The 23357-nt window shown below is 52.5% G+C and overlaps 1 protein-coding gene across 2 annotated transcripts in view; it reads right to left on the reverse strand.

The window, feature by feature from the left end:
• The window catches only part of HNF1B (HNF1 homeobox B), a 55126-nt gene that overhangs the window by 3713 nt on the left and 28056 nt on the right, over positions 1 to 23357 (reverse strand). For both annotated transcript variants that reach the window (XM_053275624.1, XM_053275623.1), the window contains exons 5-8: positions 9237 to 9397; positions 4637 to 4769; positions 1728 to 1913; positions 346 to 464 (exon numbers count right to left, since the gene is read on the reverse strand). In XM_053275624.1, coding sequence (XP_053131599.1) covers positions 346 to 464; positions 1728 to 1913; positions 4637 to 4769; positions 9237 to 9397 — 599 coding nt within the window. The remainder of the gene's footprint in view (positions 1 to 345; positions 465 to 1727; positions 1914 to 4636; positions 4770 to 9236; positions 9398 to 23357) is intronic.

Consider the following 23357-nt stretch of genomic DNA (forward strand, 5'->3'; position numbering starts at 1 on the left):
CCATGCATCCGTAATCCATGCATCCACAAAACATGCATGCATCCACAAACCCATGCATCCGTAATCCACGCATCCACAAAATCCATGCATCCGTAATCCACGCATCCACAAAATCCATGCATCTGTAATCCACGCATCCACAAAATCCATGCATCCGTAATCCACGCATCCACAAAATCCATGCATCCGTAATCCACGCATCCACAAAACACATTAAGCTCACATCCGCTTGTGCTAATGGGCAGGACTCCAGCTCCCACCCGGACACACTTCGGACAGGAGGATTTGGCATGCCTGTGTCGTCGTCCCCACCCGAACCCAACAGAACGTGGCATCTCCATTTACCTGTTTACTCGAAGGCAGGTTGGTTAACGAGCTGATGCTGCTGGGGTCCGTGACGACCATGGTCGACGGGAACCGGGCCGTGTGGGAATACTGTGGGGGCTCTTGCTTGTGCGTGTACACTGCAGAGGGGCGGGGGGGAAACCAAAGAACAGCCCTTCTTCTGTGGCTTGAGAGGGAAGGGAAGGAGAGGCAGACCGCCCACCGCCCTCTTGGGCACCGTCGTTTCCAGGACCGCCCGGCCGGGGGTTGGGGGGGGGAACGCAGCCATTCTTTGGGGCTGATGCCGTCGGCATCAGAGGGAGCAAACAGGCCGCCTGGCTTTTGTTTCGGATGGAGACGAGGGTGCAAAGCGGCACATCCCCAAAGGCCGGAGGGGTTGCGAAGCAAGTCTGGCCAAATTCCTGGTGACTGACTCCGAGAGAAGAGTGCGTGGGAGGCCAGCCCTTCTTCCCAGCTGAAGCCACATCTGGCGCTTCTCCTCCCTCCAAGGAGCGGAGGGTGGGTGGGGGGGCTCAATGCTCCCTCCCCCACCCCCACCCACCCCCTGGCTTAGCCCTACAACACCCAGGTCGCTTAGCCCGAGAGTCAGGCAGGATGCAAACTCTCCCTGGCCTCAGCCCCACTCTCCAACCCAAGGGGAGGCCCCCTGGGCTCTCCAGATGCTGCGGGACTACAACTCCCATCATCCCCAGCAACCATTTATTATGGCTAAGGACGATGGGAGGGCTTAAACTGCCCTGAGCCATTTTTGGAAGGGTGGTATAGAAATCGAATAATGATGATGATGATGATAATAATAATAATAATAATAATAATAATAATAATAATAATAATAATAATAGACAAGATCACAGCACCGGGGGACTTTGGTCTCCTCCTTTGCAGTTGCATTTGGTGCGGCCCGATTCTCTTCCTCTAGTGCTCCCCCCCCCGTTCTAACCACGCCGACTCTTGCATGGGTAGCTCTATCGCCCCTTCACTCCGTTGGGATTTAGACTGGAAGCTCTTTGGGGCAGAGACCCGTCCTCTTCAAAGCAGAGTGTAGGCCCTCCAGCCGCTGCTGAATAACAACTCCCACCCTCTGTGGCTGGGGATGATGGGAGTTGTAGTTCAGCGAGAGCCGGAGGGCCACAATTGCCCACCCCGGGGGGGGGGGTAGAGCAACTGTGCCCACAACAGCTTCCAGGAGTCGGGGCACCCCACATCGACAAAGCAAGCCTTGGGTGAGAGCATCATATACCAAGGTCCTGAGGCTTGAATCAGCCCCCGGGAGTAGGGTGTGTGTGTGTGCCGTTTGGTGGCGTTCCGGGCCCTCCTAGTGGCCACGGGCCAGCGCCCCGCCCCCCCGGCATCCCCGCCCCCCCCCCGGCATCCCTGCTTACTGTGCGAATTCTGCAGCTGCGTCATGAAGGGCTGCTGGCCCATCCCGCTGGGCGACGGCTGCATCAGCTGCTGGTGGTGGTGCGGGCTGTGCAGCTGCTGGCCGAACTGGACGGGCTGCAGGGCCGCCAGGCTGCTGGCCACGCTGTTGATCACCGGCACGCTCTGCGCCTGGGAGCTGCTGAGGCCTGCGGGGGGGGGGGGGGGAAGGAGCTGCTGGAGGCTTCCGGGCCACGGAGGGTGCCACACGCCGGAGGGTGCCATGCGGGATTTCAAAGGGTGGCCAGGTGGGGGCAAGGCAGATCCCCCAACCCCCAGGGACGGGGGAAGGCTGACCCAGAATACCGGACCACGGAGGGAGCCGCTGGAGGCTTCCGGGCCACGGAGCCTACCAGGCCACGGAGGGTGCCACGCGGGATTTCAAAGGGTGGCCAGGTGGGGGCAAGGCAGATCCCCCAACCCCCAGGGACGGGGGAAGGCTGACCCAGAATACGGGGAACCTCCGCTCAAGACAAACCACCACCCCGCGTCAGAGCCTCTCTGAGGGCAAGCCGTCCAGGGAGGAGAGCCGGTCTTGTGCTTGCAAGGAGGGTCCCTTTTGCTAAGCTGGTGCCCCCCCCCCGGGTTTGCCCTTAAACCGGAAATGCCACGTGTGAGCCCTGCAAGACGGAGTCATTCTTGGCCAAGCGCCAGGGCGCCGTTCTGGCCAAACCGAGCCACTGAAATCAAGGGGAGTCGGGAGGGTGAGGGGAACTGTGGTCAGGGGAAAAAACCCCAAAAGGATCGAAGGAAAAAATACCAAACCATTACCAAAAATCACCCGGAACCCCTTAAAATCACCAAAAAATAAGCAAGAGGAGTGAGCAGAGTGAACCTCTGGAAAATGTTGGAAAACCCCCCAAGAGCTCGAAGTCACCTTTGAACCACAAAAAAACCACTCAAAATCAAAAACCCACTCAAAATCGCAAGGCGTTGGCAGGCTTAGCAAGAGGAATGAGTGGATTGAACCTCTGAGCCCCCCCAAAATTGGGGGAAGAACCCTCAAATCCCTAAAAAAAATCTCACCCAACTGTGGATACTCAGGTCATAGTTGGCGAGACAGGTCGCAATTTCCCAGTCGTGGATACCCAAAACCGCGATTGGGGAAACCGTCCTTGGCAAGGGATTAACAGTATTCCCCTGAAGGGATGGGGACGTAGCTCAGGGAAAGAGCCCCTGCCTGCTTGCAGGCAGAAGGTTCCCAAGTTCCCTCCCTGGCAGCATCTCCAAGGAGATAGGGCTGGGAGAGAGATTCCTGCCTGCAACCTGGGAGAAGCCGCTGCCAGTCTGTGAAGCCAATACTGAGCTAGGTGGACCAAGGCTCTGACTCAGTAGATGGCAGCTTCCTATATTCCCTAAGATCTTTCCTGGCTCTGTACTTGAGATCTTTTTAGGAGAGGAGAGCTGGTCTGGTGGTCGCCAGCATGACTGGTCCCCTTAGCTAAGCAGGGTCCACCCTGGTTGCATTATGAAAGGGAGACTAGAAGTGTGAACACTGGAAGAGATTCCCCTTTTAGGGGATGGAGCTGCTCTGGAAAGAGGAGAAGGTTCCCAGTTCCCTCCCTGGCAGCATCTCCAACGAGATAGGGCTGGGAGAGAGACTCCTGCCTGCAGCCTGGGAGAAGCCGCTGCTGCCAGTCTGTGAAGACAATCCTGAGCTAGGTGGACCAAGGGTCTGACTCAGTAAATAGCAGCTTCCTATATCCCCTAAGATCTTTCCTGGCTCTGTACTTGAGATCTTTTGAGGAGAGGAAAGCTGGTCTGGTGGTCGCAAGCATGACTGGTCCCCTTAGCTAAGCAGGGTCTGCCCTGGTTTGCATTTGGATGGGAGACTAGAAGTGTGAGCACTGCAAGATATTCCCCTCAAGGGATGGAGCCGCTCTGGGAAGAGCTGAAGGTTCCCAGTTCCCTCCCTGGCAGCATCTCCAATGAGATAGGGCTGGGAGAGAGACTCCTGCTTCCTGCAACCTGGGAGAAGCCGCTGCCAGTCTGTGAAGCCAATACTGAGCTAGGTGAACCAAGGGTCTGACTCAGTATATGGCAGCTTCCTAGGTTCCTAACGTTATTTGTAAGGATTGCCCCATTGTATTGACAATCCCAAGTCCACTTATATAAGGCCAGAGTGGTCAAAGACGATACATATTTAATGAGAAAAAGACAGAAGAAGAGCCCCGCTGGATCAGGCCCAAGGCCCACCTAGCCCAGCATCCTGGGAAGTCCACAGGCAGAGGGCACGCCCCCTTTCCTGCTGCTCTTCCCTTGCAACAGGTATTTAAGATACCGTATTTTACGGCCTATAAGACGCTACGGACTATAAGACGCACCTTAATTTTAATCCAGTTTTTCAGAGTTTTAACATATTAAACTGTTAAAACATATAAGACGCTCCTGAATTTGGGCGGATATTTTTCGAGGAAAAAAGTGAGTCTTATAGTCCATAAAATACGGTATTAGTGTTTAAAACAATGCGGTTGTTTCGTTTGTCCTTTTTTATATGAATCGTGCTGAACGGTTTTGGTATACCATGTTCCCTAGGATACATTCTTTCTATTGTTGTTTTGTTTTAAATGAAAAATACACAGTTTAAAAAAACAACAACACACAGTGAAGGGCTGAGGGTCTTCTTGGGCACTTGGGGAGGCTTTTTTTAATGGCTTCGGAATGTGCTCCCCTCCCTCATTATTGACTTGTAATGTTTTTGGAAACGGCTTATCCACCCTGTTCTCCATCCTTCTCCTTTGCCTCTGGGCTGACAATGGGTGTGTGTCTGGGTGTGTGTGTGTAAGCTGTGTGGGTCCAGTTGCTGACTACCCACCCACCCACCCCAAACCCCAGAACGGAGTCCCCACCAAGGCAGGAGGAAAGCACTTACTTTGCGTGATGGCCATCACTCCGGAGAGCGGGGCCATGATGAGATTCTGGGACTGTTGTGGGTTATGATGGGGGAAGCTATGGATGTTGGTGAGGGTGCTGACCGGGGGGAGTCCGCCTCCAGAAACCGTGATCTGCCAAGGAAAGAGAGACCCCGTCAGTTCCACACGGGATCGACCCCAATGCTCAAGAGAACTCCTGCCACGCAGGGCTGCGCCATGCGACCCTTCCGAAAGACGACTTCTCGTTTTGGACGCTTTTGAGCTTTCCTCAGAAGCCCTAGATATATCGGTGTCTGAGCAAACCCTCCAAGCTGGAGTTCCCAGCAATTGGCATATCCACCTCCAGCGGCCTCTTAGACGCAACCTTGGAGAAGCCGCTGCCAGTCTGTGAAGACAATACTGAGCAAGGTGGACCAAGGGTCTGACTCAGTAGATGGCAGCTTCCTATATCCCCCAAGATCTTTCCTGGCTCTGTACTTGAGATCTTTTTAGGAGAGGAGAGCTGGTCTGGTGGTCGCAAGCATGACTTGTCCCCTTATCTAAGCAGGGTCCGCCCTGGTTGCATATGAAAGGGAGACTAGAAGTGTGAGCACTGGAAAAGATTCTCCCCCTTAGGGGATGGAGCTGCCACTCTGGGAAGAGCAGAAGGTTCCCAGTTCCCTCCCTGGCAGCATCTCCAACGAGAGAGGGCTGGGAGAGAGACTCCTGCCTGCCACCTTGGAGAAGCCGCTGCCAGTCTGTGAAGACAGTACTGAGCTAGATAGACCAGTGGTCTGACTCAGTCTATGGCAGCTTCCTATGTTTTCATGGCTTGGTCTTGTGAAAAAAATTGGAGAAAAATCCAAGGGAAGGAGGAGGGGGGACCTCCAGCAATTGCTTCAAAGAGTGTGAGTTGGCAACCCTACGTCTGTCTACACACACACATGCACACCACACACACCCTGGCCCGGATGTAAGGGCTGCTAAGCTGCCCTCTTGGGATGCCCGACTTGCCCAGTTTGGCTTGGCGTCTCTAGGAGGAGGCAGCAGAAATCTCCCGATGACTAGGGAAGAATTTCACGGTATTCTGAAAAATATTGGGGCAGGGAGGAAAGGGCTCCGGGCAAAGTAAGCTGGCAAAGTAAAGTAAAGTAAAGTAAAGTAAAGTAAGCTGGCAACCCGACTCCCAAGCTCACCCCAGATTTTGCTCTGCCTAGGTGGCCTTTCAGAGACGCACCTGAGAATGCTGCTCATCTTATCAAAATGTCTTTCACTTCCTTCATATTTCCGACAGAGGAGGAAAAAGAAGGGCCACCCAAAATTTTGCCCGCCGTTTCAGGAAGAATCCCAGGGCAACTCTGTTTGTCGAGCGCTCCGTGACCCTGGCCGAGGGAGTCAGGAATTGACTTCCTGAATGGAAGACCAGGTTGTCTCAGAAGAGAACTATGCCTCCCGAGCCAAGGGAGAGGGAGACCGATAAAAACCAGCCAGTGTGACATGAATCAGTCAAGCCCAGCCAAGGAAAATAACCCCCCAAGATGAATTTTTGGAATATTCTCACTCGTGGGCCATCACCAGGATGCCCAAACAAATGAAGACGGGCATCGTTAGACCAGGGTCCGAGAGGAGCTGCTAATAAATGGACGAGAGAGAGAGAGAGAAAAACGCCTCAAGGGGGAAACGGCAGAGTTTATACCATCGAGGAGTGTTTCCGTGAAGTCTGGCATTTTTACACTGGCACATGTTCTAAGGGGTGTGTTCAGCACACACCGGTCACTGGCCACTCACTGCTGAGCCATAAGAGGCATCTCTTTTTGACCTTGTGCAGAAGGGGGGGGAGCGACAAGGCTCAACTGCCTCTGGGACCCGGCAGCTCCATTTCCAACGGCTTCTCCCACCCTACTCCAATCCCTGCCGTTATTGAGAGCCACATGGGCCTGCAGGCGGCCATTTGCCAGGTAGAGCTGTGCGGGGCCCACATACCGTAGCTGCACCTGACAAATGGCCAGCCTGAAGGCCGCACAGCTCTCGTTACTGATGGGCGGAGAGAGAGAGAGAGGTGCAAATGACGCTGCCAGCAGGAAAACATGATGCCAAGAAAAAAAAAAAGATGGCACAGTCCTGGGCAGGCTGTGTTTGAGGGATGCTCAGAACCCTTTCCTACCGTTGCTACTCCTCCAGCTGAAAGATTCAGAGGGCGACATCAGCCCCCAGAAATCCTGGAGAGAGACTTTAATGGTTTGCTATGGTGGAAAATACCTCGAGCATCTGATGGGCTTCTAATGGGGTCTGGCTCCAAATGTTAGAGGCCCTCGGCAGCTACGCAACACCCCACCCCACAAGAGCTATGTGCACGGAGAGGGGCTCGGAAATCAGGAACGGACCCTTCTGAGGTGCTGACCTCCGCTGCTGCTGCTCACCAGCCCAATGCTGCCCAAAAGCCACGGAGACAAGCCGATCCCCATGGGATTTAATCTGTGGGCAGCCAACGAAGCAACCGATCTTCTGAACACAGGGAGAGTTATGCCCGCCCATGCACATGCAGCGTCCGGCGCCCTCTCTGTGGACCGCTGCATGCGGGTAACCCAGGGTGCTCTTGGAAACGGGACGCGGGTACCGCCACCCTCACAAAAACAGGCCCCTTCCCAGGCTCGGAGAGCAAAGCGCCCGGCGAAGCGTCCGGCCCCAAGAAAGGAAAGGGAGACAGAAAACACCCCAGAGTGGTCTCCCCAGCCCAGCACCATTCCTCCGGCAGGATTCTTACCCCGAGGGAGGAGGCACTCCTCAAGGACAGTTCGCCTCCGCCAGGCATGCATGTGGAACAAAAACAAACCATTGACAGAAACCAAGTAACGCACCAGCACATTGGAGCAAAGCCATTAGGGCCGGAAAATATGAATTCATAAAGCGGCCGGGGAGGGAGTCACTTGACCGGGAAAGAATGCGGCCCCCTGATAAGCAGCAAAGCACACCGGGCGGCGACACGCTCTCCCGAAGGAGGGCCCCGAGGGCCGAGCCACAGACAGGGACCACGTGCCCCCAGGCCCAGCCGGCATGTGATGCTTGGACATAAAAGGCGAGCAGGATTCCTAGGCCAAGCCCAAGTTTCCCTGTGCAAAGTAAAGTTGTGTTGTTGGATCGGTGTCGACTCTGGGCGACCGCAGAGCCCTGCGGTTTTCTTTGGTAGGATACAGGAGGGGTCTACCATTGCCTCTTCCCGCGCAGTATGGGACGATGCCTTTCAGCACCTTCCTAGCTCGCTGCTGCCCGACAGAGATGCTTCTGGGAAGCATACAAGCAGGGATTCGAACTGGCAATCTCTTGCTCCCATGGCAAGTAACTTCCTTGCCGCGCCATTCGGTGGCTTGGAGGCAGAGGTTAAAAGGTGCCCAGGGCTGGCTATAGCACTACAGCCACCCAGTACTCAAAAATCTCTCTCCCCCCCCCCAAATTTTCTCACATAGAAAGTGGGGGAAGGTCTTTGCGGCCCCAGACGGCCGAGCGAGATCTAACGGGCTGAAGGCGCAGAAAGGTAGATGTTGATTGAACATTAGGAAAAACTTATTAATGATAAGAGCAGGTAGACCATGGAACCGGGGGGTGGGCCTCCTAATTAATTAATTAGTTAGTTAGTTAATTAGTTAACTCAACTTATATACTGCCCAAACTTTCGTCTCTGGGCGGCTAACATAAAAACAATTAAAACACCTATAAAAAGTTAAACCAAATCAACAGTTTAAAATCAACCACAAAATCAAGACCTTTCCCCAGAGGTTTTCAAGCAGAGGCTGGGACGCCGCCTGGCAGGGATACCCCGGCTCTGATTTTCCTGCCCTGAGCCGGAGGTTGGTCTAGATGGTCTCTTGAGGCCCCGTCCAGCTCTATGACCGGCTGGCCAGACCTCTGGCGTTGCCAGAAACTGGCACCCATCTCCAGGTGACTCTGGCAAGGAATCCTGGAGATTTTAATGGCTGGAAATTTGGGAGGAAAATGGGATTGATTGTTTGCCTTGGGATGGTTTTTAATGAAAGGGGGTATATAAATCTAACAATCAATCAATCAATCAATATGGGCCGGTGGGGAGGGAGAGCTCCAGGAATAGTTCCCGTCAAAGCGTCGGCAACTCTGTGCTGTGATCGAGAGCTTGTTCAACGGATTAACCGATCAACCAGTTCGCGGTTGCAGGCTGTGTGTGTGTGTGTGGTGTGTGTGTGTGTGTGTGTGTGTGTTCTCAAATCCAGGGGAATGCACCATTGGCAGAGAAGAGCAAACAGGATCCACCCGGCAGCTCCACTTTAGGAGGCATTCAATCAATATGCCGAGAAGGGGGGCTCTGTCACATTTATTGGCAACGTCCAAAACTTGCACCACGACCCGCTGCCAGGGAACGGAGAGGTCAGAGCGCCGGCCGGCCGTTTACTGCGTGCCACCCGGGACTTCTCCCTCCCCGGCTCGACAAACGCTTCATTGTTCAAGACGGGGGGCCTCGTGCAAAATAAAGAAGCAAACCAGAGGGTGAGAAAAGAAGCGAAGAGCCCAAACCCTGTTTGCGAAGCCCCCGACAGGCCCTCTCTTATCTTATCGGCACCTGGGCGGCAGGGAGCCAGGTGTGCAACTCACCATTTTACCATCCGGAGAGAGCAGGCCGTGGCTGGCATCCAAGCCGGCGGGGGAGACTTGCTGGAGTATGGCCTGGCTGGTGGTCACCATAGCGCTGCCGCCGTGGTGGTTGATGGCAGAGGAGGATGTGACTTCACTGCCGCTCTGCGGGCCATAGCGGACTGCGGGGAAAGAGGAAAGGCAGAGTTTGGACCCCGCGAGCAACGCCCGTTGGCTCCCAACAGCTTGACTGATGCGCTTATATTACTATTCTGCCCTATTCCAAAAAACAACAACTTCCTGGGCGGTTCACACTCTAAAAACCATTAAAACATCGACACAATTATCAATACAAAGAAAACTCTGAACCCCAAAGCTTTACAACGGTAAACAAGAGCAACTGGTTGGTGCTGAATGAACGAGGAGCTCCTCGTGGGAAGGTGGAGCGTAAGGGGCATGAACTGGGGGCTTCCGAAAAGCACCAGCGATTGGGGTCCGGCTTCAAAGCAAGAACGCTGGTGCTCTACCAGGTGAACCAGCACATTTGGACGCTGGGCTCTCTCTGCGTTGGCTTTCTGTGAGTCTCTCAGGCACACGGCTCAAGCGTGTGGCATCGAAGCCAGGACACAGACTTCACCCTCCTATGAACAGCAGCCTGGACTCTGAGCCACTTCCAGTGCTTCACGTTTCCAGCCGCGTCTAAACACACCTTGACCTTTCAGCATTGCTTGCAAAAATGTCCATCCGTCTATCCGCCCTCGCTCTTAATTGACTACATTTGCTTTCACCAGCTAAATGGTACCATTCTGTACAATACGGGCAGAGGTGCACCTGGGAAATGTCGGAGCCTGGACCTAAAGGCCTTTGGAGCCTACCCCCCCTCTGCAAGTTAAGCGTCATCACCCTACACACACACCCACACACATACACACACCTACACACTCCATGACACATGCCGTATTTTTAACACGTGGGTTCTTGAGGGCACAAACAGCAACTGAACTCACAAGAATGTAAGAAGATAAAAAGGTATATTTATGCAAAGATGTATTAGCAGAAACCTAACCTATTCTCATCCCACATATTTCTTTTCCTACTCCCCCTCCATCTCTAAAGCAGAAGTCATGCTCAGCTGCCAGGTGGAGGTCAGAGTCATGCTTGGGCATCCAGCACAGTGCAGGTCCGCAGTGCAACATGGAAACCACATCACCCGTGAAAGACTACAGAGGATTTGTGGGCCCCCAGGGGGTGTGGAGGTCCTGGTCCTTCGGCCCAGAAGTCCAGGGGTAAAAGCACCTCTGAACAGTGCAGTGCAGTGGTTAGAGTGTTGGACTAGGACCGGGGAGACCTGAGTTCAAATCCCCATTCAGCCATGAAATTCACTGGGTGACTCTGGGCCAGTCATGTATCTCTCCGCCTAACCTACCTCACAGGGTGGTTGTGAGGGTAAACATAAACATACCTCACAGGGTTGTTGTGAAGATAAACAAGGAACCATGCTGGGCTCCTTAGAGGACGAGCAGGATATAAATGTAATAAATAAGTCAATAAGAACATAAAATAGACCCAGGATCCCTGATTGGGTGGGATCTTCTTTGTCCTTATCCAGGAAAAGAGAAAGAAAAAGCAGCCGGGGGAAATACGGTGTCAAAGCAGCAGAAGATAAGAGATACAGTACAACGGCACAGAACAAGATATTTCCAAGCAAATAGTTGCAGAGTGTTCTTTTGGAAATATTTCCACCCCACCACGTTTTCAACCTGAAGATCACAACTGGAGAATATCTGGCCCAACCTTAAAAGTATGTGGATCATGCCTGATCCAATCGCAGGAGGGGCTCGGGAGCATTTCCCGCATTTGTCAAGGGCTGGGATTTCCGTGCCACACACAGCTGTTCCCCCCCCCCCACTCCCGTCCCACATGTAGCAAAAGTGACATAAATTATCCAAAGCAGCAATTATATGCAATTTTGCTTCAATTGAATAAAAGTACAGTTCTTCTGCAGACAGACTGTAGTTCACTATTGTGCAGATTCTTTCATTTTAGTGTTATTATTATTATTTCAATTTCTATACCGCCCTTCCAAAAATGGCTCAGGGCAGTTTACACAGAGAAAAAACATACAAATAAGATGGCTCCCTGTCCCCAAAGGGCTCACATTCTACAAAGAAACCTAAGATAAGACACCAGCAACAGTCACAGGAAGTACTGCGCTGGGGACGGATAGGGCCAGTTACTCTCCCCCTGCTAAATCAAGAGAATCACCACGGTAAAAGGTGCCTCTTTGCCCAGTGAGCAGGGGAATCCAAGAAGATCGAGATCCTGCAATGCAAATTCAAGGCCCACGGATTTAGAGGGGGTGGCCCCCTTCGCATTAAGACACCCGCCAGCAATGGTGAGGAAACGAGCCATCTCACGGGACAGGTGCAGTCGGGAGCTCTAAAGTTATTCGTCGTAGATGCGTTTAACGGGGTTAAAAATAAATGTTCCGAAGCTCCCGAGACAACCCCAGGACCACGGAGAGGCTCCCCCCAGCAGATCAGAAATAATTAACCGAGGAAGCCAGCTGAGAAACAAAACCCCTTTATCAGCCCAGCCAGGGGCAGAGAAGCAATTTGTTATGCACTGCCATGGGCTGTGACCCCAACGTGGCAGGAGGAAGGTAGCCACTGAAAAGATCCTGCCGGCTCAGCACCAAAGCAGCCAGAGGGGACGCCTCAAGGAAGCCCCCAGGGAACCTCCGGCTCTTCCCAGAGTGGCCCCATTATCCCCTGCGGGGGAATCTCTTCCAGGGCTCACACTTCTAGTCTCCCTTTCATATGCAAGCCAGGGCGGACCCTGCTTAGCTAAGGGGACAAGTCATGCTGGCGACCACCAGACCAGCTCTGCTGTAGGGCGGAGGAAAAGCCAAACCAGCCCTGTTCTACCAGGGAGGAGAGCTGGTCTGGTGGTCGCAAGCATGACTTGTCCCCATAGCTAAGCAGGGTCCGCCCTGGTTGCATATGAATGGGAGACTAGAAGTGTGAGCACTGGAAGAGATTCCCCCTCAGGGGATCATGGAGCCGATCTGGGAATAGCAGAAGGTTCCCAGTTCCCTCCCTGGCAGCGTCTCCAACGAGACAGGGCTGGGAGAGAGACTCCTGCCTGCAACCTTGGAGAGGCCGCTGCTGCCAGTCTGTGAAGACAATACTGAGCTAGGTGGACCAAGGGTCTGACTCAGTAGATGGCAGCTTCCTATATTCCCTGAGATCTTTCCTGGCTCTGTACTTGAGATCTTTTTAGGAGCGGAAAGCTGGTCTTGTGGTCGCAAGCAGGACTGGTCCCCTTAGCTAAGCAGGGTCTGCCCTGGTTGCATATGAATGGGAGACTAGAAGTGTGAGCACTGGAAGAGATTCCTCCTCAGGGGATAATGGGGCCGCTCTGGGAAGAGCAGAAGGTTCCCAGTTCCCTCCCTGGCAGCATCTCCAACGAGATCGGGCTAGGAGAGAGACTCCTGACTGCCACCTTGGAGAAGCTGCTGCTGCCAGTCTGTGAAGACAATACTGAGCGAGATGGACCAAGGGTCTGACTCCGTATACAGCAGCTTCCTCTGTTCCTATGTTACCCCAGATCGCAGCTAGCAGGAGATCACTTCCTCCTTCTTCTAGCTCGATTTTTGCCAACACACAGCCGGCTCTTGGGAGCACGCACAGGTCTGAAAGCCTGGCTGGACATGCCCTCTGCTCTGGACTTGGGGATGAGAATGGACCGATTGTGTGGCACATATACAGAATTTGGGGAGCCCATACTTGGGAGAATTAGGCTTTCCTAGCACATGTTTCCCAGGCAAACAACTGCCTCCTTTGGCATTCAAGTGGAGAGGAGAGCTGGTCTGGTGGTCGCAAGCATGACTTGTCCCCTTAGCTAAGCAGGGTCTGCCCTGGTTGCATATGAATGGGAGACTTGATGTGTGAGCACTGCAAGAGATTCCCCCTCAGGGGATGGAGTCGCTCTGGGAAGAGCAGAAGGTTCCAAGTTCCCTCCCTGGCAGCATCTCTAAGATAGGGCTGAGAGAGATTCCTGCCTGCAACCTTGGAGAAGCCGCTGCCAGCCTGTGAAGACAATACTGAGCTAGGTGGACCAAGGGTCTGACTCAGTATATGGCAGCTTCCTATGTTCCTATGTTCCTAAGTCAGCGAAGGACAAGGTCCTTCAAGGAATGCACCAGACAGCAGGCAGAGGAGTGACTAGGAGATCCATGACCGGAAGATGCTCCACTATCGGGCAGTTTCCGCAAGAACCGCCCCCACATTTCCTCTGCCGCCCCCGAAAATATGTCCCCGAACGAGGTCTGGAGAATCCCAAGAGCAGGTTATTGGGGGGCCCCAAGGGCAGCAGAGGGAAGAGAGGGCTGGAAGAGAGAAGCTTCCCTTTGATGGAGGCGGTGTGGCTCACGCAGGGCCCCTTGCCACACTCACAGAGAGATTACAAGCACGCTGAACGCCTGGCGGATCTCACAGAATCCTAGAATTTGGAGTGGAAAGGGAGGTGGTCTAGTCCACCCTGCTGTTGGAGCACCTCTGTCAGATGCACATCCAGCTTCTGTCTGGAAACCTCCAGCAAAGGAGAGAGCCCAGCACTGCATGAGGCAGGCAGTTCCACTGTCCCACAGTTCCGACAGGTGGGGAACAAGCCACGGGGGAGAGAACGGGCGGCCCTCTCCTGTCCCGCTTCGGGGCTTCCCCGCTTTTGTTCCGTTAATAGATCAAGCCTGACAAAACGGGTCCGTTTCCAAGAGCTGCCGAAAGACAGCCAGAGATGGGGAGGTTCTGGTTTCACTGGGGGTCGCGTTCCAGAGCCATGGGGCACCCCGGGGTTCAGCCACTGTTGGGAGCCGGGTGCTGGCGTAGAGGGACTCTTTGCCACAGCCGAGTGAAGGGTCACGCTCTTCTTGAGATGTCTTTAGCGTTCTCTAATTACTCGAGAGCCAATGGAAACAGCGCGTGGTTGCCTTCACCTCCAGATTGTGGGCTCCCTGCGGGAGCATGCGGCTGTCCTCTGTCAGAAACAGGAGGCTGGGCTACGTTGGCCTCGACCCTGACCCAGCAAGGCCATTCTTACCCAGGCGGGACCCAGCAGAGCTCTTCTTAGGACGGCATCCATTATTTCTGGCGACAGGCACAGCCTTTCACACAGGGGCCAATTGGTCGCCGTGGCGTGGGAAACATGGAGGCCCGTCTGGCTCCATCTTCGCCCACCCCAATGGCAAGGGGTCCTTGGCTGCCTCGGCATCCCGATCCCGGCCAGGGGAAGAATGCGCTTCTTTGACAGATGGGCGTTTGCCAGCGCAAGTGGCCGTCCCGGCCGGGAACAGGGTAAACATTGCTCAACGCCAGGCTCTGTCACCCGCATTCTTGGACTGTATTCCTAACCTCATGCAAAGGGTGTCCGAGAGCAGCGGGCGGATCAGAAACCTGAACTCATTGTTTGAACAATGGGAGGGAAGAGACGCTGGGCCAAGAGGGAGGGGGCGGTGGCGGCTCGCTTTTTCGGAAGAGAAGTCTCAACAAGGACGAGCCCGTCCTCCGCTTCCCCGCCCCGGCTCCCAGCCCAGATGGACTCTGCCCTTTTAAAACGACAGTTCCTGCTTGGGCTAAGGGAGGGAGCCCCGGCCTTTTAAAACCGGTGTGCCCTTTCTGTCTCCAGTCTTTAGTTCAGGTACCCCATAGAGACTGGGGGGTGGGGGCGGGGTGTGTGTGTGTGTGTGTAGGGACACCATTAGGCATGGACCAGGGAGCCCAGATCCTTGGGCCCACTCTCTTAAAGGGACCCGTGGTTTTCCCCAAGGGCCCCCTTTATATGTCTGGAATGGCTTGGCCTAGACTTCTGAAACTGGGCACAGAGGTAGGACAGGTTAGCTGGACTCTGTGTATTGATTTGGAAGCAGATTAGTCAAGCGGTTGATTTTTAATGATTTTTTTGAATTTAAAAAAAATTCAAAAAAAGTCCTATAAGTGGCTTGATTTATGGCAGAAAATTACAAAAAACTTCTGAAACTGAAGCCCCCTCCCCACCCCACCCTTGGGCCATCATTACAGCCCCTTGTGGAAGAATCTGCCCTTTTCTTTCATAAAGGCAACATCTCTACCACCGCCCGCTAACTGAGCAAGAGGCCCCTTTTAAAGTGGTGATTCCCTTATAGTTTCTTTTTTTAGATTGTGATCCCTTAGGGGACAGGTAAAGGTAAAATGAGCCGTCGAATCGGTGTCGACCCCTGGCAACCACAGAGCCCAGTGGTTGTCTTTGGTAGAATACAGGAGGGGTTGACCATGGCCATCTCCCATGCAGTATGAGATGGTGCCTTTCAGCATCTCCCTATATCACTGCTGTCCAATGTATTATTATTATTATTATTATTATTACATTTATATCCCGCTCTCCCTCCAAGGAGCCCAGAGCGGTGTCCTACAGACTTGCGTTTCTCTTTCACAACAACCCTGTGAAGTAGGCTAGGCTGAGAGAGGAAGTGACTGGCCCAGAGTCACCCAGCTAGTTTCATGGCTGAAGGGGGATTTGAACTCGGGTCTCCCCGCTCCTAGTCCAGCACCCTAACCACGACACCACGCTGGGAAACAGACCCGCGGGGATTCGAACCGGCAACCTCTGGCTCGCTAGTCAAGTCATTTCCCCGCTGCGCCATTAGGGGACAGGGGACCCTCTTATTCCTGTATTCTTTATCTTTTTTTCTCTTCGAGGTCTTTGGTTGACGAGCGGGATATACATCTCCGCCGTCCCCGTCCTTAAATGTCAAGGCTCGATTCTCGTCCGTGAGGGGCCGGAAGGAAAGCCCGCAACGGGGCGGGGACGATTTCCTCGCCCCCCGACTGTCTCGGGGCAACATTGTCTGTGGTTTATGGGAGACCCAGGCCAGACAGCCATTGAGACCCCCAACCCCCTTTGTCCGCCGGCTTCCCTGCCCCAGCATGAAGCAGCCGCGGCATAAAACGGGTTCCAGCCGCCGCCCGGATTCCCCCGAGATTGGCTTTCAGCCGCTCAGGCGGACGACGGGGGTAACCTGCTTTTGAAGACCCCCCCAGCGCCTGCCTGCTTGCGCCACAACTCTGCAATAAAGGCCAAGGGCCGCAGACAGAGTATAAAAGTCTGTTTATGGGGCTGGCCCACAGACCCCCATCATGGGTCTGTGGGCTTCTCTTCGCGTCCTGGGCAAAGCCGTCTGGCGGCAACGGCACTACCATGCACACACAAAAAATTAAAAGCTGCCTGTTTTCAGTGCTAGGGGACCGTGGGGAATAATGAAGAGTCAAGATGGGTCCTCTGAGCATGTACAGAGTGCCCCCCCTTTGCTGGAACAGAGCGGAGGTCCTCCAGGATTCTGTTTGCAAGCAGTGGCCGGCCAGAGACTTGATAGGTTTACCCCCTGCCCCCTCCGTTAATTAATTAATTCGCCACATCTAGTGGCAGAGGACCACCTCATGGCGCAGCGGGGGGAAATGGCTTGATTATCGAGCCAGAGGTTGCGGGTTCAAATCCCCGCTGATTATGGGGAACACCAGCGCTGATATAGGACGGTGCTGAAAGGCATCAATCTCATACTGCGCGGGAGGAGGCCATGGTCAACCCCTCCTGCATTCTACCCAAGACAACCACAGGGGCTCTGTGGGTGCCAGGAATCGAAATCGACTCGACGGCACACTTTACTCTAGTGGCAGAGAGTTCCAGACATTCATGAGTTATCCATTGTGTGAAGCGGTCTTTCCTTTGGCCCATCCTGAAATGTCTGCCCGTCAGTTTCATGGGACGACTCCAAGTTCTAATGTTCTGGGTGCTGGGGGGTCCTGTCTTATATTTCTTTTTTAGACTGAGCCCCCTCTGGGGACAGGCAGCCACTTTAATTTAATTCAATTTAATTAATTATTTCTATGTAGACCGCTTTGGGGACTTTTGTTGAAAAGCGGCATAGAACGATTTGTTCTCGTAGTAAATAGTCCCACAAACACTTCAGCCTTCCTTCCTTTGCTGGGCCCACAATCATTTTGAAAAAAATGATCCAAAGCTGCCCCCGCCAAGGAGGAACCTGGAATTCCTCTTGGAATTCCAGCTTCTCCTTGGAGAAAATCCTGGAATGATCGTCCGAATTTCACTTGGGCGGCATTTCGGTCCCGGTGGTCGTTTCCTGCCGGCTCTGCGGTATCCTTTGGGAGGGACAACCATCAGAACTCCGCGTGAGTATCCCAGATCAAAGATTCCGTGGCGCATCAGAGTGGGAGAGCACCTCAGAGGTCATCTAGTCCACCCTGCTTCTCAGAACACGGCTACCCTGACAGCTGCCTGCTTGGAAACCTCCACAGAAAATGTACAGGTGAAACTCGGAAAATTAGAACATCGTGCAAAAGTCCATTAATTTCAGTCATGCAAATTAAAAGGTGAAACTGATCTATGAGACAGACGCATTACATGCAAAGCGAGATCAGTCCAGCCTTAATTTGTTATCATTGTGATGATCATGGCGTACAGCTCGTGAAAACCCCAAATCCACAATCCCAGAAAATGAGAATATTGCATGGAACCAAGAAGATGAGGACTGTAGAATAGAACAATATCGGACCTCCGAAAAGTATACAGTGTACTGTGCTTGAATGGCCAGCAAACTCGCCTGACCTGACCCCATAGAGAATCTATGGGGCATTGCCAAGAGAAGGATGAGAGACATGAGACCAAACAATGCAGAAGAGCTGAAGGCCGCTAATGAAGCATCCTGGTCTTCCATAACACCTCCTCAGTGCCACAGGCTGAGAGCATCCATGCCACGCCGCATTGAGGCAGTCATTGCTGCCAAAGGGGCCCCAACCAAGGACTGAATACATAGGCATGCTTATACTTTTCAGAGGTCCAATATTGTTCGATTCTTCAATCCTTGTCTTCTTGGTTCCATGTAATATTCTGATTTTCTGGGATTGTGGATTTGGGGTTTTCATGAGCTGTACGCCATGATCATCACAATGATAACAAATTAAGGCTTGACTTGTCTCGCTTTGCATGTAATGCATCTGTCTCATATATCAGTTTCACCTTTTAATTTGCATTCCTGAAATTAAGGGACTTTTGCACAATATTCTAATTTTCCGAGTTTCACCTGTATACCAAGGCACAAAACTGGCTCTCTTCTTTTCTAAGACAGGCTCTTTTATTGTCAGTTCAAAACGCACGCACACCGCAGAGGGAAGCCAATGATCCTCTCTCCTCTGACTTTGGGACGGGGCAGGGCGGGAACCACCTCCCCTCCCTCCACAAGCAGGCTGACCAGCAACCAGACCTCCCTGCCTCCGTAAAGCCTCGTCTCCGAAAGCAACCAGATTGGCCAGAAAGGCCAGAGATGCGCGGCCGAGGAGCCTGCCACTCAAAACGCCCTGGAAGTGTTCTTCATCTCCCGTGGCTATAAAGTGCCTCGTTTATGTCCATTCTAAACCCGTTTATTGTGAGTGGGGTTCCCGCCCACTCGAAGGGGGCTGTAAAGCTCTAATGATCCCCAATAAAACCAGAAAGGTTTCCTCCACAACCTGTGGGGCTGACAGAACCGCAGAATGAGCAAGGGAGTCTACATTGTGGGGACCCTTCTGGCGTTCGAATGGGGAGGAGGCTTCGACCCATATTCAGCCGGACCTCCCCAGCCCAGAAGACCACTAGCTAAACATCAGATAAAGGTAAAGCGTGCCGTCGAGTCGGGGTGTCTACTCCCGGCGCCCACAGAGCCCTGGGGTTGGTCTTGGGTAGAATGCAGGAACGGTTGACCATTGCCTCCTCCCGCTCAGTATGAGATGAGGCCTTTCAGCATCTTCCTAGGTCGCTGCTGCCTGACAGAGGTGGGGAACAGACCAGTGGGGATTCGAACCAGCACACACAGATCAGGCACAGGTTGGTGGTGTGCCTGCTTGAAACAGGACAGGTCTGCTTTGGTCTCCTTCTTTGGTGGGTCCCATGTTTGATTCCAAGTCTATCCAAACCGGATCCTCTGGAGTCAGGACCTATCAGGGCTCTTGCGGTAGCTCCTGTCCCCGACTTCACAGCTGACTTATTGTCCCAGGGGGAAGCCAGCCAGATCCGTGGTGTAGTGGTTAGAGTGCTGGGCTAGGAGACCCAAGTTCAAATCCCCCTTCAGCCATGAAACTAGCTGGGTGGCTCTGGGCCAGTCACTTCTCTCTCAGCCTAACCTACTTCGCAGGGTTGTTGTGAAAGAGAAACTCAAGTCTGTAGTGGGCTCCTTGGAGGAAGAGCGGGATATAAATGTTAATCATCATCATCATCATCATCATCATCATCATCATCATCATCCCGGGACTGGTCCATCTTTCCGCTGCCAAATAAGCCCTCTCAAGTGGGCGCCCATTTTACAGCGCCAAGAGCAAAGGTGTGAGGACAGTTCCTGGCTGCTTTTTCGCTCCTGGGCAGATTTATGACTTTATACACAGCAAGGTGCGCAGAAGGCAGGACCAGATCGGCCGGTGGGTCTCCCAGGTAGATTTGCAGCTGTTATTGTTGCAATGACAGGCACCAGAAAAGAAAGCAAGTCAAACCTTTTTTTTTTTTCGTGGTTTCGTGGTCAGAACCACTCTGACGGCTTTCTGCAAAATCACCCACAGCCGAAAAGGACCCAGCAGAAAGCAACCAAAATGATCCGGGGGTCTGCGGCACCTTCCCGATGAGGAGAGCCAAAAGGGTTTGGAGCTTTTGAGTTTAGGGGGGGAAAGGCAGCTATGTGGAGAGCGACAGGCTTAGAAGCTCATAAAATTATGCCAGGTGTGGAGAAAGGAGCAGAAAGGAGTTTCCACCCCATGACTACTAAGGGTATTAATAGACCGCTTTTCAACCAAAGTTCACAAAGTGTTTGACACAGAAAAATACATCCATAAATAAGATGAAACTGATCAGCAGCAGGTTTAGGGCAGAGACAGCAGTGACACAGCATATAATGGCTCTGTGGAACTTCCTGCCACAAGATGTGGTGATGGTCACAAGCTTAGACAGCTTTAAAGGATTCACAGAGGACTAGCACCATGACGACAAATATTTATACACCACTGTTCTCACTGAGATTGATGCAGTCGGCCCCCTCGAGTGGAAGAGGCCTCCGCAGCAGAGCATAAACTCCAGATTAAAATCCCATCCTGTCGGCCCTTGTAAATAGCTGCGGACACACCGTAGTTTGGAACATCAATGGCCGCGGACACAAAGAGACATCCGGGAAACATTCCCTGAACTGTCTCCTCTGAGGAAACTTGAAATTTGCTCTGAAATTCCCCTTGGAGAAATTTTGGTCCCAGCCTTCTGAGTTTGCAGCCCCACCCACAGCTATCACCTTTCCTCTGGAAGCTGCCATATACTGAGTCAGACCACTGCTCCACCTAGCACAGTATTGTCTGCACAGACTGGCAGCGGCTTCTCCGAGGCTACAACCAGCAGGAGTCTCTCTCAGCCCTGTCTGGAAATGCTGCCAGGGAGGGGACTGGGAACCTTCAGCTACTCTTCCCAGATTCCCTCCCGTGCTCATAGATGCTGTCTCCCATCCAAATGCAAACCCAGGCAGACCCTGCTTAGCAAAGGGGACCATTCATGCTGGCTCCCACAAGACCAGCTCTCCTCCCTTCAAGAACAAAAAGAACAGTCAGAAAGGAGGAGGAGGAAAGAGGGAAGGGGAAAGGAGGAGAAAGAGAAAAAGAGAGAGAGGGAAGGGGAAAGGTTAAGGAATAGAAAAAGAGAGAGAGGGAAGGGGAAAGGAGGAGGAAGAGAAAAAGAGAGAGAGGGAAGGGGAAAGGAGAAGGAATAGAAAGAGAGAGAGGGAAGGGGAAAGGAGGAGAAAGAGAAAAAGAGACAGAGGGAAGGGGAAAGGAGAAGGAATAGAAAGAGAGAGACAGGGAAGGGGAAAGGAGGAGGAAGAGAAAAAGAGAGAGAGGGAAGGGGAAAGGAGAAGAAAGAGAAAGAGAGAGGGGGAAGGGGAAAGGAGGAGAAAGAGAAAAAGAGAGAGAGAGAAGGTGAAAGGAGAAGGAAGAGAAAAAGAGAGAGAGAGAGAGAGAAGGCGAAAGGAGAAGGAAGAGAAAAAGAGAGAGAGAGGGAAGGGGAAAGGAGGAGAAAGAGGAAAAGAGAGAGAGGGAAGGCGAAAGGAGGAGAAAGAGAAAAAGAGAGAGAGAGAAGGTGAAAGGAGAAGGAAGAGAAAAAGAGAGAGAGAGAAGGCGAAAGGAGAAGAAAGAGAAAAAGAGAGAGAGGGAAGGCGAAAGGAGAAGGAAGAGAAAAAGAGAGAGAGAGGGAAGGGGAAAGGAGGAGGAAGAGAAAAAGAGAGAGAGGGAAGGGGAAAGGAGAAGGAATAGAAAGAGAGAGACAGGGAAGGGGAAAGGAGGAGAAAGAGAAAAAGAGAGAGAGGGAAGGGGAAAGGAGAAGGAATAGAAAGAGAGAGAGGGAAGGGGAAAGGAGGAGAAAGAGAAAAAGAGAGAGAGGGAAGGGGAAAGGAGAAGGAATAGAAAGAGAGAGACAGGGAAGGGGAAAGGAGAAGAAAGAGAAAAAGAGAGAGAGAGGGAAGGGGAAAGGAGGAGAAAGAGAAAAAGAGAGAGAGAGGGAAGGGGGAAGGAGAAGGAAGAGAAAAAGAGAGAGAGAGAAGGTGAAAGGAGAAGGAAGAGAAAAAGAGAGAGAGAGAAGGCGAAAGGAGAAGAAAGAGAAAAAGAGAGAGAGGGAAGGCGAAAGGAGGAGAAAGAAAAAAGAGAGAGAGGGAAGGCGAAAGGAGAAGAAAGAGAAAGAGAGAGAGAGAGGGAAGGGGGAAGGAGAAGGAAGAGAAAAAGAGAGAGGGAAGGGGGAAGGAGAAGGAAGAGAAAAAGAGAGAGAGAGGGAAGGGGGAAGGAGGAGAAAGAGAAAAAGAGAAAGAGGGAAGGCGAAAGGAGAAGGAAGAGAAAAAGAGAGAGAGGGAAGGGGAAAGGAGGAGAAAGAGAAAAAGAGAGAGAGGGAAGGGGAAAGGAGGAGAAAGAGAAAAAGAGAGAGAGGGAAGGCGAAAGGAGAAGAAAGAGAAAGAGAGAGAGAGAGGGAAGGCGAAAGGAGAAGAAAGAGAAAGAGAGAGAGAGAGGGAAGGGGGAAGGAGAAGGAAGAGAAAAAGAGAGAGAGGGAAGGGGGAAGGAGAAGGAAGAGAAAAAGAGAGAGAGGGAAGGCGAAAGGAGGAGAAAGAGAAAGAGAGAGAGAGGGAAGGGGAAAGGAGGAGAAAGAGAAAAAGAGAAAGAGGGAAGGCGAAAGGAGAAGGAAGAGAAAAAGAGAGAGAGGGAAGGGGAAAGGAGAAGAAAGAGAAAGAGAGAGAGAGAGGGAAGGCGAAAGGAGAAGAAAGAAAGAGAGAGAGAGAAAGAGGGAAGGGGGAAGGAGAAGGAAGAGAAAAAGAGAGAGAGGGAAGGCGAAAGGAGAAGAAAGAGAAAAAGAGAGAGAGAGGGAAGGGGAAAGGAGGAGAAAGAGAAAAAGAGAAAGAGGGAAGGCGAAAGGAGAAGGAAGAGAAAAAGAGAGAGAGGGAAGGGGAAAGGAGGAGAAAGAGAAAAAGAGAGAGAGGGAAGGGGAAAGGAGGAGAAAGAGAAAAAGAGAGAGAGGGAAGGCGAAAGGAGAAGAAAGAGAAAGAGAGAGAGAGAGGGAAGGCGAAAGGAGAAGAAAGAGAAAGAGAGAGAGAGAGGGAAGGGGGAAGGAGAAGGAAGAGAAAAAGAGAGAGGGGGAAGGGGGAAGGAGAAGGAAGAGAAAAAGAGAGAGAGGGAAGGCGAAAGGAGGAGAAAGAGAAAGAGAGAGAGAGGGAAGGGGAAAGGAGGAGAAAGAGAAAAAGAGAGAGAGGGAAGGGGAAAGGAGGAGAAAGAGAAAAAGAGAGAGAGGGAAGGGGAAAGGAGGAGAAAGAGAAAGAGAGAGAGAGAGAGGGAAGGCGAAAGGAGAAGAAAGAGAAAGAGAGAGAGAGAGGGAAGGGGGAAGGAGAAGAAAGAGAAAGAGAGAGAGAGAGGGAAGGGGGAAGGAGAAGGAAGAGAAAAAGAGAGAGAGGGAAGGCGAAAGGAGGAGAAAGAGAAAGAGAGAGAGAGGGAAGGGGAAAGGAGGAGAAAGAGAAAAAGAGAAAGAGGGAAGGCGAAAGGAGAAGGAAGAGAAAAAGAG

The sequence above is a fragment of the Hemicordylus capensis genome, chromosome 12 (genome assembly GCF_027244095.1).
Source record: "Hemicordylus capensis ecotype Gifberg chromosome 12, rHemCap1.1.pri, whole genome shotgun sequence".
Classification (NCBI taxonomy): Eukaryota; Metazoa; Chordata; class Lepidosauria; order Squamata; family Cordylidae; genus Hemicordylus; species Hemicordylus capensis.